Genomic DNA, 18,328 nt, shown 5'->3' on the forward strand with positions numbered 1-18,328 from the left:
TTATTACACGCCTTGGCATAGAGTCCCTCCCCAGCTTTCTTATAGCCCCCTTTTGGTACTGGAGGGCTGCTAAGAGGTCTCCCCGGTGCCTTCTCTTCTCCAGGCTGAACAACCCTAACAACCTCAGCCGGTCTTCATAGGAGAGGGGCTTCAGCCCCCTGACCAACATCGTGGCCTTCCTCTGAACTTGTTTTAGCACATGAATATACTACTTTTAGATGAATATACAAGTGACCTTTTAATTAATCATTTTTGTTGGTGGTAGTTGTTTTTGTTTTTTACAAAGTACTTTGGAAGTATTTGAATTGCAGAATACTTGTAATGCCATGGTTTAATGATATGGACAACAATTTCATGAAATGTGTGGGATCTAGATGTTCCATATGATTGACACTCATTAATAAAATGAAAATTTTGTCAGTTACTTCTGACTTCTGTGAGTCATGAAAATTTATTGAGCTTGATTAGCCTTTTTGAGATTTTTGTGGTAAGATGTAATGACATTTTGAAGATTGGTTAATATGATTTAGGCAAAAATGCAATTTAGATATTGTCAATGTAATAAATACAGTTGCTAAGAATAGAAAGTAAAGTTTTTCTCAAAACTCTACTTTAAGGAATCTATGACACGTGGAATACCGAACTTGATAAATGCTATACGGATGATTCACAGTGTTTCAAGATATTACAATACTTCTGAGAGAATGACATCATTGTTTATAAAGGTAAATATATTAAGTTTAATATTAATTATTAAAAAACATATAATTTTTCTCTGAAAAAAAAAAAAAATTAGGACATTGCTAAAAACTAGTAACATAGTGCCTGTCTGTAAGAGAAAGGAAGAGAAGTATGTTGATCAAGAAAGGACTGAACTTAGAGTAGAGACTTGTCTGTTGGAAGGAACTATATTATTCAGCAAAATTAAATTTTCTTATCTTCTTGACAAATGATCTGTTATGATCTGTTGTTCTCTAAATCACCGCATTCCCCAGAATTCTCTTATTATCAGCCTTGGAGACTTGATTAAGCAGATGGCCCTCAGTCTGACTGTGTTATTCCTCAAAAAGATAAGAAAGACAAAAGTTTCCTCTTTTTAGAAGCAAGTCATACTTGAAAAGTTAACTGAATCTCAGGTCATAAACGCTTACACATTAAACAGAAAGTTAAGACCGGCTAGATAATTACACACAGCTGGCAAAATCCAGGTATTCACTGTAGGAAAAGATGGTTTGTGTAATGGTTTTAGAACAAAGAAGTTCTTCGTAACTAAAATACACTGTATGTATCTGCAATCTGGAAATGCAATGAGTCAGTCTTCTAGAAACCTGCAGAAAGAAAAGTTTATCCGAAGGTGTTATCCTTGGCTCTCATTTTTGCAAAAGGAAATGGATGTTCAATTCTACTTTCTCCCTTTTTGAAAATATATTTATTCTCCTCATAACTCTTTTTTTTTTTTTTTTTTTTTTTTTTCCCTCTATACATTAGGCTACCAGCTTCTGGCACTCTCTCATTCATGTTAGGTTTCTGTTAGTAGTTCATTTCTAATTCTGAAGAACAATTTTCACTCTAACTGAAGTTCAGAATCCTCTTAAATGTGGAGTCGTCTTAAACATGGAGTTTCCTAGTTTCTTTCATTCTTAATTTCAGTTTGAATAAAAGGCAGAATTCCCACAAATATGGTGTTTTCATACCTCTTTTACACTTTGGGCTATGATATGTACAGTGTTAATGGTCATTGCCCAGCTGACAAACTTCACTTTAGTCTCCTTATCTTTTCCTGTGGTTTTCAAAAAGGACCTAATGAGTGATTTTTTTCTTTTATTTTCTCTCAAAAGGACAGGATTTAGAAGCAAAGAAACAAACACACACTAGATCTAATTTGATCATTTGATCATTCTCCTTTGGGCAAATGAAAATGAGAAGTTAGTGCTTTATTTACGATGCTGTATCACTGATTAAAGTGCATAAAAGGGTTAAAGCTACAGATCCAAATTTTCACTTTGGGTCATGCAATATAAAACTGTTACGCTTTTTGAATCCATTTGAATTGTTTTTTCTTTTTTTTTTTTTTTTACATTTTTATATGTTGGCACGTGATAATATACTTAATAGTCTAAAAGATTGAGCATTTCACTGTAGAGGCTAGTTTACAGGCAAGCTGGTTACATGAAACTGTAAACTGTTCTATGATGTAGCAAGAAATAATTGCATTTCAAGCTAAGCATTTTTCACCAAAGCTCAAGTGGTTTAACTGTCAGCCTTAGTGAGTACTTCCATTTAAAGATCATCAGAGGGGATACTGGAGGTCCTACCTACAGCCTCACCAGTAATTGTGTTACAGTGTGAGGCTGCTTGCAGTGGTTTGCAGTCTTTATTTTTAAGGATTCTTAAGACGTGCTTACAGTACTCAAACGTGAACTAATTTGAATTGTTCACAATATTTAACAGACAGAAAAGATTGTTTACCTGCAGCTGTTCTTCGAGATGTGTTTTGTTTTTTTTTTTTTTTTCCTCTGCATTCATTCCTGTTCTCCTCTCTCTTTGTGTCATTATAAAACTTTGGATTTCATTGGTTGAGAAGTAGAAGTGTATTCTCCCCTTTTCTTATTCATAGGAGACTAAGGCAAAGACATGCTGCTAATATAGAAAATTCTTTAAATGGCAGCATTTAAATAAGTGTGCATTACAAAGTGTGAAGATGACAATGTAAGTGAAGAATAGTTAGGGTTAAATAACTTCTCCCTGTTCTTGTGTGATTGGTGATATTCTGTTTTTACGTATTGCTGTGCTTATAAATTACATGCAGTCATAAATACTTCTTGGGACTTGAGTACACTTCTGGGAAATTTTTAAGACTTCTATGGAATTTTTTTCCCATGTATTACTTACATTATTTAGCCACTATTACTCCCACTATTATTCCCATATATATTTATTCAAACTCTGATAGTAATAATATATGCATGTGGAAATTTTGTCAGATTTTGTGAAACAGGTAAATTTCCATGTAAGCTTGAGACCTATTTGTTTTCATTTGTTTGCTCTAGGTTACAAATCAAATGGTCACGACATGCAGAGCATATATTACAGATGGTGGCTTTTCTTGTGTATGGGAACAGGAGATACCAATAGTCATCGGAAAAATTAAGGTTTGTGTTTTAGTATTTTTGTTATTTACCTGTTAAACCTTTTGATTACATATTGATATGCACAAAGAAGCACATACTTTCTTGAACTTACTTGTGCATTTCAATATGTATCAAGTATTTCACACCTCTTTCCTAATTTATTTCATGCTTCTGTAAGAATTTTTTCATTTCTTATCCCGGTGACATTTGTTGAAATTAGAATGGCTTCCTTTTCATCAATGTCGTCTGTCACTGATCTTGGAACTAGCATCTTCACCATATTTGCAAACAAGGAATTTCATTATTCTGCATAACCCACCTTCAGCGCTAAGAATCCTCCTCTTTACCAGGTGATGGTGATACATGAAGAACAAATTAAGCACATGGAATGTGCCATGACAAAATACCTCTAGCTGTGGGGTTACTGGTTGCCAATATTGACTCCGTTTGTACCTTTTCCTTTAGAAGACCTCAGCTACTGACTTCCTACCTTACACACAAAGACATATGTATGGGGTTTACATGGCAAGGTTTTGGTAGTGGTGGGGAGATGAAGGGGGGGGCATCTGTGAGAAGAGACCAAAAGCTGTCCTGTGTTGGATAGAATGAGTTCCAGCTGAATCAGAAAGGGACCTACTACTGGCCAAAGCTGAGCCAATGAGTGATTCTGGTTGTACCTCTGTGATAATTTTTAAGAAAGGATTGAAAACATGCATGGCAACTGTGTGAGGCAGAGGAAGAAGAAAATGCGAGTGAAAAAACTACAGACACCAAGGTCAGTGAAGAAGGAAGGAGAGGAGGTGTTCCAGGTGCCAGAGCAGAGATTTCCCTGCAGTCTATGGAGAAGACTATGGTGGTGCAGATTGTCCCCTGCAGTCCATGGAAGATCAAAGTGGGGCAGACACAGCACAGACTATCCACACTGCAGCCCATGGAGGAGACATGTGGGAGCAGGCTCCTGGTAGGAACTGCTGACCTGACAGTCTGTTCTAGAAGGACTTCACCCTCTGGAATTCACCCATGCTGGAGCAGTTCCTGAACTGCAGCCAGTGGGAGGCCCAACTCTGTGCAGTTTGTGAAAGACTGTGTCAGTGTGGGAAGGACCCCACGTTGGGGCGGGGGAAGAGCATGAAGAGGAAGAAGTGGCAGAGACAAAGTATTATGACTGTCTTTCACTGGACTGTGCAGTTGTATGTCAATATGCTGCAAGTGTTTGCACGAATATTAAAAGCTTTCTACATAAGCCATTACTGCCTGTTGACTGAAGCTAGATTCTGTGATAATTACCCACTAACAGGGGGTTTGGATTCTCTAATCTCTTACCCGTGAGCATACCATAATGAATATGGCATTTATTTCTTCACTTTTTAGGAGTGCATGTTCCTATTGAAAGAATATCAGAAATGCTTTCGTGAAACAAAGCAAGAGATTTTGGAAACTCTAGGAGAAAAGTCATTTGAAGTATCAGAAATGTACATTTTTGGAAAGTCTAAAGCTTTTTGTAGGAGATTAGAAAAAGTGAGTATACTGTATGCTGTTAATATCAGTGGAGAAATAGGGTTCCTCCAGAGAACGTTTCACAATGTGGACTCAACTATATGTGCTCTTAATCAACCTGTGAAGGAGCTTTTTATTGAGAGCAACTATGCACTTCCATAGAGTAAGTCATGGCAATATTTTAGGCAATTACCTTGCAATGTCCTATTGAATTTGCCAGTTTATCTCTGTTAATTAGCTGAATTCTCTCCATACTAATCTAGATGTACATTATGATTGTCAGAAGTTTAAAATTATTTGAAAAAATATCACACCTTATCTTATTTGAAGCATAACCTAAGTCATTAAAATCTCCTGTTACTGCTGAACAGTTATGCAGATGATTCCACTGCTTGCTGTGGTCTTAACATTTAGCTAGCTAACTTAGCTGAAAGGATTTTAAACTAGCATTCATAGAGTTTGCATGGAAAAGATTACAGGTGCTCCTAGGTGCAGAATAAAGTCAGACAAGGGATAAAAGATAATTGGGCAGTCATCACAAGGTAGGAATTCTGTGATTGTTTGATGTTTTCCTTATGTGATGTATACATGCTAATCAATATGATTGTGGGTGTATGTTGTTGTTTTTTTAAATTCAGTGAAATATGTCACTAGTATGTGTATGTCATGTTTGAACTATTTTTCCATATTACTCTATTCAACATAACAGTCAAATACAAAGAAGAAACCCTTCCCCATCAAGAAAAATGAAGATGGTTTTATATTGTATTTTGTTATGTTGAGAACTGATGTTGAAAACTGAGCTAGCTTGCTTTGTTGAAGGTATTTGACTTAAAACTTGGAAGCAACACTTTTCTGAATACAGTAGTTAAATTGAGGGGACTGGCTGTTGTTTAGATTATTTTCCGCTGGTTTTAGTTAATACAGGAAGTAACAAGTTATTTCTTATGAGCATGAACATAACTTCTATATTTTAGATTACAGAGATGATAACTGTAGTCCAAACTTTTGGTGCACTGAGTATGTCTACTATTGAAGGGATAGATATTATGGCAATAAAATTCAAAAATATCTACCAAAGTGTTCAAAAGAAACAATATGACATCCTTGATCCACGAAAAACAGAATTTGATGTGGATTTTGTGGACTTCATGGCAAAAGTTGAAGCTTTACAGGTAAGTAATATTGCTGTCTGTAACTCACTTGAGGAATGATCTCATCATTACTTACTCTTTATCTTCCTGAATGTCAACGAAATTTTGGACTGTGAAGAGAGCATGTTATTATTTTTGTGCTTTTAAAAGTTATTATAATGATATTTTACTTAACTCTTATATTGGTTGGCCATGAACATATTTAAAGAAAAGTTCCTTACCTTCTGGAATATATATTTCTCCAATAATATTTAAATAATTCCCCACTTTCCTATCATTATACATACATAGTTCCCAAATTTACAAATCTGCCCTAATTTAGTGGGCATTCATGTCTAGCCATGGCCGTTTCTGGGAAGAGAAGCAGTAAGTCCCACTGTACTCCAGAGACCAAGTGGAAAAGTATTGGAACTCTTAATTCATAAAGCATCTCAAGAGGATATATGTCTTCACAGCAAGTGGAACAGAAATAAATAGTCTGTAGTTGTCTGGAGGGAGGCACTCTCCACTCCTTCCAAACAAAGCTGTAAGATATATCATACAGTCCTCACTGAGATTTTGTCATTTTGCAGCCAAAATGACAAAAATTCTGAGATCTAAGAGAATGATCTAGATGGAGGTAATTTATTAGGCTGAAGACACATGGTTAGATTTTTCATGAGCAAAGCTCCTGTTTTTAATACATTGTTTTTGCTAAATATTCATTGTTTGCTAAATTGTTTGGCGATTTAAGAGATTGCTTGACTGACACTAGCTATTACCTTTATTAAGCATAGACCAGTGAAGGCTGCTGTTTTGTGTTTTAAGCAGTAACATTTTTAAATAGCACTATGTTAAGAAATGATCAGATGTAAAAATATTACAACATAACTAGAAAAAAACTATACTAAATTACATATCCTTTAGGTACAGATACAGACATTTATGCGTACGTGTTTTGGGAGAATTTTGTCTTCACAGAATGCACTCCAGTTACTTCAAAGGTATTGGTAATTAAGCTTTAAAATATTTTAAAGCAACTTGAAATTACTGATTAGCACTATTTAAATAAATGTCTAATTTTAGAAAAAAGGGTCTAATAAGAATGTTTTCACTGTTGGTGTTATGAACGATGCAGTGTGTTTTAGCTTTCTAATACAAATCAATATACTTTTCTGTTTCTTTATTTCATTATGGTTTATTTTGTACATACCAAAAGTTACTAAAACATGTCAAAGAAAAATATAAATAAATGAAGCCAGGGCATAACTTGTCAAATTGCTCAAAAATATATATATATATATATCACACAGATTGAGAAGCATTTCCTAGATTTGTGCTGCTTTCATTTTATATAGTTTATGTACCCAAAATGGAAGGGAGAAGAAAAAAACATGTGTTTTGGAAATGTCACTATACGTACTCATTTTTAATACAGATTTCAAAATCTGAGAATGCCGTGCCTTCAAGAAGAAATAGTACATACAGTTTCTTGTATTCTTCAACATTATGTAGCAGAACTTGAAGCTATTAAAAAGGTATTTTATTTCTTTGCAGTAAATTAAAAACATTTTAAAATAAGAAAAAATATTTTAATATGCTTAATTTGTATTTATTGCGCCAATTTCACAAACTGTAAATGTTTAAGTTATACTTCTGCTTTCCTGTTACAGGGAACACACCTGAGTGTGTAGGCAAATGATATACATGCTCTTCCAGGCAAATCTGTTAAAACACAAATTTTAATGTTAAAACAAAATCTTAGTTGTTACTACTTCAGCAAGTAAATAATATGGTCTCTACTGACAAGCATACATCACTTGTATATAGTTTTTGTTTCGTTATTATATGAAGCCTCTGCAGTTAATTAGCCATTTACATATGGCTTTTATCTAAAGCTGCAACAGTATGTAATAGGCACAAAAATTTGGTAGATTGTATTTTTGTTCATTATAATGTCATTTATTATGGTTTGTGTAGTGTACTGTGACTGTGGTGTAAATGCAAATTAACTTCTGGGCACCGTTCCCATCATCTGACTTTTAAGCATTTGGAGAGGAATTCATGTAATGTGATTTTGTATGTCTGCAAAGTAAACACCTGTGTCTGAGCTTGACATCCATACTCTCTACTCAAGAAAAAAAGTTTGTTCTGGAGTCAATTCATCTGATCTATTTCATATACTAATTTGGAGACTAAAATAATTCACTTGAAATGGCCATTTTTCTTCAGTGAGAATAAAGGACATCTAGAAAACCAGACTAATATAAATATTTTTTGAGATGTTTAAAATTGGTCAGACAACTGACACATGTTTACATGAGGTGACAAGTCTCTGTAAACTCTGCACATACTAAAAGATACTGGATTACTCCAGACAGTGACTTAAAAATGTAGCCTAACATAGCTGCTCTGAACCACTTTTGACAGTGTAGTTTCCCTATCTACTAACTGTGTACAACACATCCTGAACCTCCAATTGATGTCTTAGTTTGATGAAGATATTTTCAGCAGCACTGACAGTTTAAGAAATCACTGCCTCCACCACTGACTTTTTCCAGTCAAAATAAATAAATAAATAAATAAGTTTTCTGAGGGCTTTTCATCCAGATCAGTTCTTCTGTTAAGTTCACCATGAAGCTACTTGCATATTTTTGTTAGCAGCATGCAGGAGACAGTATTAGGGGTAAGAAGTGGTGCCAGGAAGTGAAGAGAGTAGTGGTTGCTTAAGCAGTATGTGTAATCACTGCATCAGTTTGTGTACCTAAATCTAAGTGGGTATAAATATTCCTCTTTTATCTGTTGAAGAAGCCGTCACCAATAAACTGGCTAGATATAATATTTTATTTGATAATACTGGATTACTTTTTATATTTTCTAAACAAATTTTAATAGAAATAATGTACTTTAAGTGTACAAATAATTTGCCAATGCAAATTTAATATGTGATTCCAGGGCAAATTTTGCTTGACTGCAGTGCAGGCATTCAGTGAGCAGAGCCTCCTTTTTTCTTAGGTTATGCACAGATCACAGCATGGATTGTGTACGAAGAAGTCTCTACATGCAGATCAATGAGACGTTTGCAGAAAATAGCAGATATTAGCTATTAGTCAGATGAATACATCTGAAGAATATCTTGCCATTTTTACTCATGTAAAATCTCTGTTAACAATACTGGTTAGGCCATTTCTGTGCACAATTCCAAAGGAGGAAAATCCCCAGCAAGGCTTTTCAAATGAAAATCCTTTATGCCAAAGCTTCTTGACATACCTTTTCTTTCACGGAAGGTGGCTCCACAGCTGTGCTATATCAGGCTTGGCCTTGAACACTGGTTGCTCAGTTCCTAGGTTTGCAAAACCTTTAGGTGTGCTTGGGGCTCTGAAATAAGTAAGATGAGCTAAGAAACAGCATAGAAAGAAGACAGGAGATAATCATAACAATGGTATCAATGGGTTCATCTCCAAAGAGTATCACTTTGTCAACTATTAATTTTTTCTCTGTGGAGTGTCATGTCACTCCATACAAATTTAAACTGAGGGGAAGAAGAAATTGTGGTAGTAAAGAAAAAACAGTTTAACATTTTTCAACAGTTTAATTTCTTTAATTTTATGTTTAGTGATATTGTTCTTATTGCAGCTTTACCAAATTCAGAAAGATGACCCTCCCCTTGCTCGGAACATGCCACCTGTTGCAGGAAAGATACTGTGGGTGAGACAGCTCTTTAGGAGGATAAATGAACCAATCGACTATTTCTATGTAAGTTGATGTGAGGAAAAATTAAGTGTTGTTTGTAACCATGACGTTACTTCAGTAGAGTGACCATACTGTTTCGGTTATGATGTAGTCACTTCTCATATGCTTTATTTGTATGTGAATTGCTATTTAAAACACACATGCTCCATAATAACCACTATTGTACATCAAAGATGTAGTGTTTCTTTAACTTATTTCTGAACTAGCGCACCAAGCTGGAAATATGCACTGACTTGATCTGTTTTCACATCACCTGAAGAAATGTCTCACCATTCCAGCCAGCTGTGGATTTCTGCTTCTGTTTATAATGGAGCAGACTAAGGCCTGTAAATAAGACTTACTTATGCTCTGTATTTTAACTGAGTACCCACCCTTCTGTTCCTCTAGCCATGTAGGATTCTCCATGGAGAATCATGTCTGTTTACTAAGCCGTACTAAACCATTAGGAATAGCTTAAGGCATGAATGTGGACTATCTAACATCCTGGAATTGTCAAGTGTGTATATTCTGGTAGCCAAATCTACTCAAAAGAAATTAGACATAAGTATCGGTACTGATTACAAAAGGAGATTTTTTTTCTTTCAAAATGAGATTTTTTGTTACTATTCATTTTTGGTTTGAACTGAGCATCCATTTCACTGGTAATTACGTGTATGTAACACAGTGTAATAAAGTAATTGTGTTATATATTTACTGTTAATTACTCTACAAGTTCTTATTGACTTCACTGTCCTATAAACTTGATTAATAAATAATATTTTAAATAATTCTGTGACTGTAATTTTTAATAACTTGCATACTGTATAATCAGTAGCTAAACTGAAGAAAAACCCAAATAGGATGTATTTCTTCTGATGTGGTATTAATCAGAATGTTCTGTGTTTTACTAGAAAAATTCAAGTATCTTGACAAGTCCAGAAGGTAAAGCAGTTGTTCGATTATACAACAGAATTGCCTATGTATTGGTGGAATTTGAGGTAGTCTATCATAATGTGTGGATGAAAGAAATTTCACAATTACAGTATCGTAAGTAATTGAATATGTAATTGTCTTCTTCTAACTGTTATTGAATGTTAAGATGATGCAAAACAGGTAATTTTTAAGCCTTATTTATCCTTAAAATGTGCAAATTAGATCAGGTTATGTTCTAATAAACAGGCCCGATAATGCAAATCTGTGTCTGTACTTGAAACTTGGTTTTGCTGCAGAGGATTGAAGTTTTGGTACAGTGTTTGACACATAACTAGAAGAAATATACTGAAAAAAAATTTAAGGCCCACAGTAGTTCATTTCTGAGTAATTCACATATACCATTTAAGAATTCTTTCTGTTTTCTTTCTGCTGTAACAATTTATATAGTTATAGTATAGAGTATCACGTTCCCTTTCAGGACAAGTATTACTTTATGACTAGGAAAAAAAATTGTTAACCAAGTTCTAGCATTTTAAGATTAAATGGGAGTTGAAGATGATTATTTTGTTTGTTTGCTTTAAATAGATTTTTCATGGAAATTGTAGACAATTTTTAGCTTTAAATCTGCAAGGAGATCCATAAGAACAAAACTGTAACGGTGTCATCAGAGAATCAACAAAGGTTTTAGTTTAGTGTTTATGCTTTTAATTTAGTTTGGTATTTTTGAAATATCACTATCTAAGCATTCATTCTCTGAACAAATTCCTGTAAGATACTGAGCAGCTCTTATATGTTTTATGTTTCTGAGTCCTTAGAAAATGATGTTGATAATTTTGTAACTCAATCTGAATATATATATATATATATATATACCAAAAATAATAATACTGGAACTAAGGCTTGTTTGGCTTACGAAGAGAGAGGCTATATGGCAGAAAACAAATATGGTGAAAATCAGTTGTATATTTTCTTGAACTCAAAACAGTATAAAACAATGTTGCAAGTAACCAAAAATGTGATCACTATATAATAATGTTAGAAATCTGTATTCCATGATAAGTTATATAACCAAAACAATAATTTGTTTTAGTTGCTGACATAAAAATATCTTTGCAGCCTTACAAGCTACAGTACTTGTGCGTCATCCTAAAACTGGAAAGTTCCTGGTTAATTTTGATCCTCAAATTCCAGAGATTGTCCGAGAGACCAAATGTATGATAAAGTTGGGCTTGGAAGTACCAGAGCAAGCCAAAAAGATAGTAAAATTAGAAAATAACTTGAAGTCAAACAAGTTGCGTTTAGAGGTAAATTAAAAATCATCATGATTACTTTAACCTTAGAAAAACAATTTTTTTTCTCCCAATGTTACTGATCCTTGTTCTCCTTTACATTTTACTTTTATCAATTATGCGGGTAGATTAAGATGAATCAGATGAAAAATTGTACCTTTTCCTTAGATCATCACCAGTGTTTGGGAATATGTAGATTTACACAAGAATTCAGCAGCTAATGCATCCTCAAGTAGGAGATGTGAAGTATTTGTTTAAAAAACAAAACAAAAACTTGTTAGACAATGTGAATGTTAAAGCTGGGTATAAGGTAGTTTAAGGTAAGTTTGTAGAATGGGGACATAGAGATTCTCATTTTACAAACCTGTAGTAACTGTAGTGTGTGCTATTCCATACTTAAAGTAGAAGCATTTATATTTCTCATACCTTGTGGTGTGTTAAATGTGTTCTGGTACTGAAACAATTAAAGCCATCCAAAATACATTCACTCTTTGAAAATCAGTAAAGGATAGTTTTACACTGCTTCTGAGAAGTAAAGATTGGAATTCCTTATTTGGAAGATACGGTGAGCCACAAAAACATCAAGAACTTCACAGACTGTGCCAGAGAAGTCAGATTTCTGTTATCTGTTGTACCATTTGCCACAGATTTTTCAAGAAGCTTGTATTTTAGGGGTTAGGTATACTGTGTAAGATTTTGAGTGGATTCTTTCTGGTTTTGTTGTTGTTTGTTTTTTTGTTTTTGTATGTGTATGTATATAAGACAAAAGACAAGAGGTTATTTTGAAACTGAGTTTATACGTGACTTGAATTATCTAAAGCATTTAATAGTTCCAAGAGGGTATGGTCACTCTAGCCCAAGCTGCCTTGAGCTCTAGAGAAAGGCCATACCTTTTTTGCCTACGGACTGGAAATGTGCTGTATGAAGGCTGCTTTTATTCTTAGTGGGTAGCATGATACAGCTCTATTACCTTCCAGGAATGGTATACATAGGTATGTAATATCAGCATAAAATACTAAATGTTTTTCAAAAGTAGTTCTCTACTGTGTTGTTTTTGTTTTTGTGATGATTTTTTTTTTATGTAGCAGTATGTTTGCATCAGTAAAGAAAGCACATAAGATACTCTTCTTGATATTACCCCTTCCTATTAATTAACAGGGTCTTCTTCAATGCTATGAAGATTTGTGTCAAGAAACACGAACCATTTTTCTAAATCTAATGGCACCAAAAATGCAGAAGGTTGGTATTGCTAAATGCATTTCAATACACTTCAGAAGGAATGTGAGTAATTTAATAATAGTTTATAATTTTAAAACACTTAATGGATCTGTACATTATGGACTTAATGAGTTTTACTAATACCTTTAAGACCAAACATTTGTTCTTTGTATCCCACATATAACGCTCAAATAATGTGTATCAGAGTAGAATAATCTTAACGTCTTTGAGATATAAACCCAGTGGAACAAAGAATATGGACTTTGTGGGTGTATTTATCTACACAAGTCTCTACCTTTGACATGGAAGTAAATTATCACTTCTCTCAGTTGATAGGTTTTCACAGGAAATTGCATATTTAATTTAGCTCTAATACTAAAAGATACTATCCAAAAGAGCAGGAAGAGGAAGATCTTTGCTGAGTATATACCCTTTACAGTTATGGACAGAGGCTGTAGCATGCCCTACCCCTTCTCATCCAGTATTGCGTACATTTCCTTGACATTTTTCTTGAAAATTTAAAATCTTCCTTACAAAACTTATACAACTCTTTCTCTCATCAGTGACATCAGTGATTCTAATAACAATGGTGTTTGTTTTAAATTACATTTCTGTATATATATTTTTCTTTTTAATCTATGAAATAAATGTTTTTATGCTTAGATGGAAGCTGTGTTGAGGCAAGGACTTACCATGTTGACTTGGTCATCTGTGACACTGGACAGTTTCTTTCAAGAATCTGATGAAGTTCTGAATATGTTTAAACAGTTTTTGAAAAAGGTATAGTTTTGATGACTACCTAAATTAAATGCTAGTTTAGAAAAATTGCTCCAAGTAAACTGCTCTTCATATTGCAAATCAATCTGGGTTTACTTCTTGAAATATGTAGAAATTTTTCTTGCTTTTTCAATTATCTGTTTTGTTTGTATGTTTGTTTTGTTGTTTTGTTTTTTTTTTTTTTTCTTAAGAATGATGTACTCGGTGATTCTCTCCAATGAGTACCGTCAGATGTTTGATCTTTGCTTCTGCTCTTGCAGTACAATATATTTCTGCCTGTTGTCCTCTTGTTCTGTGACCATCACTCTGCCATGAGTGCAGTTGCCCAGAAGGTACCTCCGTGCAAATGTTATCCACTGGAGAAATTTTTAATGTTAACTGTATTCATAGCAGACATGCTGTGAAATTGTCTTCTCCTTGTACAGTCCACAAAATGATGAAGGGAAGCAAGTTTTTTCCCTCACATTTCTCTGCATGCTCACTGAGTCTGTGCTTTTTTCCTGTTGTAGTGATTGATGCAGTTTAAGTTCCTCTGATTACATTAACACGCTTGAGGAACTGTAGTGGTGGTTCTCAAGCTCCTACTTCTCTGTGATATTCAGATCATATTTCTTGCCTGATTATTTAACTGTATACTTATGATCTTTCTTACTTATATTATAAACATCGCTTTCTGTGGTGGGTATATCCAATTTGCTTTTCGTATGGCAGAAAAGCAATTGAAATCTAGTGCTTGGTTTGCTAAAGCTGGAAAAATGATTGATTGTGTAAGAAATTAATGATTGTGAGCCTGAGTATATCTGAAATAACCAGGTATTTTGTAGATACTCTCTATTTTCCTTAAATGTGTAGGTTGTATATATTTCACATTTTTTTAGCCCTCCCATATCAAAACAAAAAGATGTACACTTGGTTAGACCTTTGTTTGCTGTGGATGGAGTATTGCAAACAAATAGAGAAAATGTGTTATAAAACAAAGACTTGTGTGATATGCTGAAAAACAAGAGGGTATTACAGATATCGAATCTTTCAGTTAAAAAGTTAAAAATTGGACAGAAATCAGTTTTATTTGAAATCTGCCATGACAACTGAATCCTAAAAATGTTGTAAGTTGGAATCAAAAGCCTAGTGAAAAGCTATGCTGACTACAAGCTGGAGAAGCTTGTGGCCCCCTTGTCTTAAAACTGGAATCATGGCCAGCAAGATCATGAACAAGAAGCTAATCATCCTATATTAGCATAGCTTGTTTGCTCTTGATATAGTAGCTGTGTATGCTGTATAATTCCCATGGTTTGGGATGTAACTAACTGCTATTGCCTTTCTGCCTAAAACTGTTGTTAAAATCGCAAGGGTGCTTCAGGAATCTTTTCTTTGTCGTGGCCACGAATTTCTCTGTAAGTCAAGCACAGGTAGCATCGTGGAGCAAAAGTTCTCACCTATTCCAGAAATTTCTGAACTTTAAGGACAGAAGAAAAACAAATTTAAAGAAGCTACTTTTAAGTCTCAGAGCCACTTTCTAATGATGTTCTTAGGGCACAGGAGGTAGTTCTTGGCATATTTGCTTATTAATCTACTCTCCAAAACTGACCAGCTCAAAGAGCTGTCAATGGAAACTCATGCAGAAATTAAATCATTGCTGTTATGCTGCAGAAGTAGTCTTAGCTTATCCTGTCTGAAGACAAATTTCAAAATATGATGCTGATAACTAGGAATCTGTGAGGAAATAGGTGGAAACATACTTTCTCTAAAGATTTCACTTTCTCTGGAATTCATTTGTCTGATTCCCAACATAGAACCAGCAGATCTTATAAATTACAAGATTTTGTTTTTAATGAACTTTCTCAAATGAAACTGTGTACAGTATAATCCTTTTAAAACTGTGTTATCAAAGTGTGTAGGAATTAAATACATACACTCCTAGCAACCTGGTTTTGTTTTCTATGGCAATAGTAAACATATTATTTCCAGACTTATCTATCTGTTCTTTTTCATATTTCAGAATGTCTGCAGTGAACATGTTAACAAAGGCTGAACTTTTTTGTTGGGTACACATCTCCCTAAATTCTATCTGTACAAAATAGAGGATAATTCACAGTAAACCCAACAATATTTAGCCACTGTAAATATTACCTAAGTTAACATAATTCAAGACATTGTTTTGCTTCCTTTTTTTGTCTGCTTCTATCATCTTAATGTCTTGTGCGCTGATCCTTTTTCCTCCATTTTTTGTTGTTGCTTGTTTGTTTTTCTGTTATGATTCACTTTTTCAGAGGATTTTCTATAGTATAAGGCTTTTACGTTTTCACTGGGTAGAGACTGATTTTTCTTCTCTCTGCAAGACATTATATGTTAGAAGTCTCTAAAAGAATAGATTATGCTTTACACAAATATATGGAGTTAATATGATTTTCTCTTTCTAGGTAAATGATTTAAGTGAAGTCCGAATTGATTTAATATTAAAGGAAATATCAAATACTCTTTTAATTGCCTTACCGGTAGATGGTCCTATCAAAGTAGAGGATATGTTGACACGGAATGAGGTATGTGCTGCTTTACATCCTTTAACTAGAATTCTTGAATGTGTTACAAGCAACCTCTTAGTACATTGATATAAATCTAAAAAAGAATTCATCTCACTGAAGGAATTCAAAAGATAATCATTTTGATTAACATATTTTGGTTAAAATATTTTGTGTTTAAATTGGCACTTAGGCATTTGAGGTACTTAAACTGTAGTATTTCAAACATATATTTATTTATTTAGCTGTTTTATAATCATATTAGATTTTTTTGCATGAAGATACTTGGGCGTATACTGTCTTTTTTCATATTTTTTTTTTTCTTAAACCTTTTTAAAGAAGAAGGTTAAAAAAGAAAACTTCCAAAAAGTATATTTGAGAATTTGAAAGTTTCCTCGACTTCAAATTAAATTAAATGTATTTTTTTGCTTTTTTTTATTATTTTTAAACTGAGTACAAGTAAATACATTCATTAGGCGTAGTTGAAAGACTTAATTTGGATAACTTCAGATTCAGATGATTACCTTACTTCTGGACTTTAAAAATTTCATTGCATTTTGCAAATGGAAAAACAAACAAACATGAAAATGTAATGTAATGTGTAATGGAACAGGAAATCCAGAAAATCTTAAAAACAGAAAAAAGATTTTGGTTTTGGTTTCCCAGTTTTCTTTTCAAAGAAAACTCCTTCAAACAGTCTGCATCTGAAGGATGGTATTCAGGTAAATTATTTGGTTCTCCATGAAAGGGCAAGGTGATAAGATGATTAGTCTTACTAAGATGATTCCTTTTTATTTTTACTTAACAGACTTTTAGTAAAGAATGTGCTGAGTTACTGAATCACAAAAGTATGCATATTGAAGATGCTGTTCAAGACTTAATATCTGTATTTGAAAATAATTATGAAATTAAACATCCTGAGAAAGCATCAAAAAAGCACACATCACCAGGTAGATAATTATAATTTAAATGGAAATTTCTGTCCCTATTTCTCTAGACTTAACTAGTACATATCAAAATTGAATTGTTTTAGCTAATTGCTGGAGTTAGCAATATCGTTTTGAGTGTAAAGATGTCTGTAGCATGCTTCAAAGCAGAACATATTTCAGTTAACAAAAATGCATTCATTATTATTTTTTAATTTACAGTAAAAGAAAAACATGTATTGTTTGGAAATATTGAAGATGAGAGAGAAAATAATACTGGAGCTCCTCACGGTGATGATAGCAAGGGCAATGACAAAGAGGATGAGTTTAAAAAGGTATTTTGTGATCAGAAGGGAAACTTTTTTATTCTTTTTAGCTTTTTATATCCTCTCCGTGCAGCTTTTACTTCTTTACTCAAAAGCTGTTTTCCTCCCTGTCTCCCCTTGTGTTTCTCGTGTAGCTTTACAGCATAAATTTCTTCAGACTATTATGCTTGACGAATACACTTTCTTGTCATGAATACAACACTAAATAATGTTGTGGGTTTTATTGCCTTTTTTTTTTTAATTACAGAAATGTAAAGAGGTGGTTGCCTATTTCAGCCACCAGCTGCTAGATAGCCTCCAGAAAGCCACCCGTCTGTCTTTGGATAGTCTTAAAAAAAGAATACTTGTTTCAAAGTGAGTTGCAAATGAACGATTTCTTCTATAGTATTACCAAAACAGTAATTATGTCTGTGTTAACATGATAATGCACTTATATTCATGTGGGGTGCATGTGTCATTAGTCATAGAGTTCCAGACCTTTTTTAGCTCAAGCAGAACCAGGAGAGTGCTCACTCCTTGTTGCAAGTGATGCCTTGGGCCCACTCTTTCCTTTTATTCTTTACATCTTTAGGTTGTTAGTTATATTCTATGCACTTTCTTTTGTGCAGAAAATGAAAGTATTTTTTTCTACTTCTTTACCCTCAGCCTGTACCCTTTTACTTTTATTCTTATGTATTTCCCTTGGCATTACTTTCAAGATGTTAGTACAATTTATTGTCCGATGTGAATGATTAGAACTTAAGTGACTATTCTAGGTCATACGTGGCAGCATGCCAATATATTTGCTTTACTTCAGATTATTTGTGTAAGCATGGCTGTTCACTCAGAATTGTTTCTCATGGGTTAA

General features: G+C 33.8%; 1 protein-coding gene across 1 annotated transcript in view; it reads left to right on the top strand.

Moving 5' to 3' along the window:
- LOC140002139 (dynein axonemal heavy chain 8-like) overlaps positions 1–18,328 on the top strand; it is a 135,855-nt gene that overhangs the window by 17,330 nt on the left and 100,197 nt on the right. The window contains exons 11-25 of the mRNA XM_072035706.1: positions 618–725; positions 3,051–3,152; positions 4,503–4,649; positions 5,606–5,803; positions 6,689–6,765; positions 7,200–7,299; positions 9,398–9,517; positions 10,405–10,540; positions 11,543–11,730; positions 12,874–12,954; positions 13,597–13,713; positions 16,131–16,250; positions 17,038–17,179; positions 17,378–17,490; positions 17,729–17,835. Coding sequence (XP_071891807.1) covers positions 618–725; positions 3,051–3,152; positions 4,503–4,649; positions 5,606–5,803; positions 6,689–6,765; positions 7,200–7,299; positions 9,398–9,517; positions 10,405–10,540; positions 11,543–11,730; positions 12,874–12,954; positions 13,597–13,713; positions 16,131–16,250; positions 17,038–17,179; positions 17,378–17,490; positions 17,729–17,835 — 1,856 coding nt within the window. The remainder of the gene's footprint in view (positions 1–617; positions 726–3,050; positions 3,153–4,502; positions 4,650–5,605; positions 5,804–6,688; positions 6,766–7,199; positions 7,300–9,397; positions 9,518–10,404; positions 10,541–11,542; positions 11,731–12,873; positions 12,955–13,596; positions 13,714–16,130; positions 16,251–17,037; positions 17,180–17,377; positions 17,491–17,728; positions 17,836–18,328) is intronic.

Source organism: Anas platyrhynchos, chromosome 3, assembly GCF_047663525.1.
Source record: "Anas platyrhynchos isolate ZD024472 breed Pekin duck chromosome 3, IASCAAS_PekinDuck_T2T, whole genome shotgun sequence".
Classification (NCBI taxonomy): domain Eukaryota; kingdom Metazoa; phylum Chordata; class Aves; order Anseriformes; family Anatidae; genus Anas; species Anas platyrhynchos.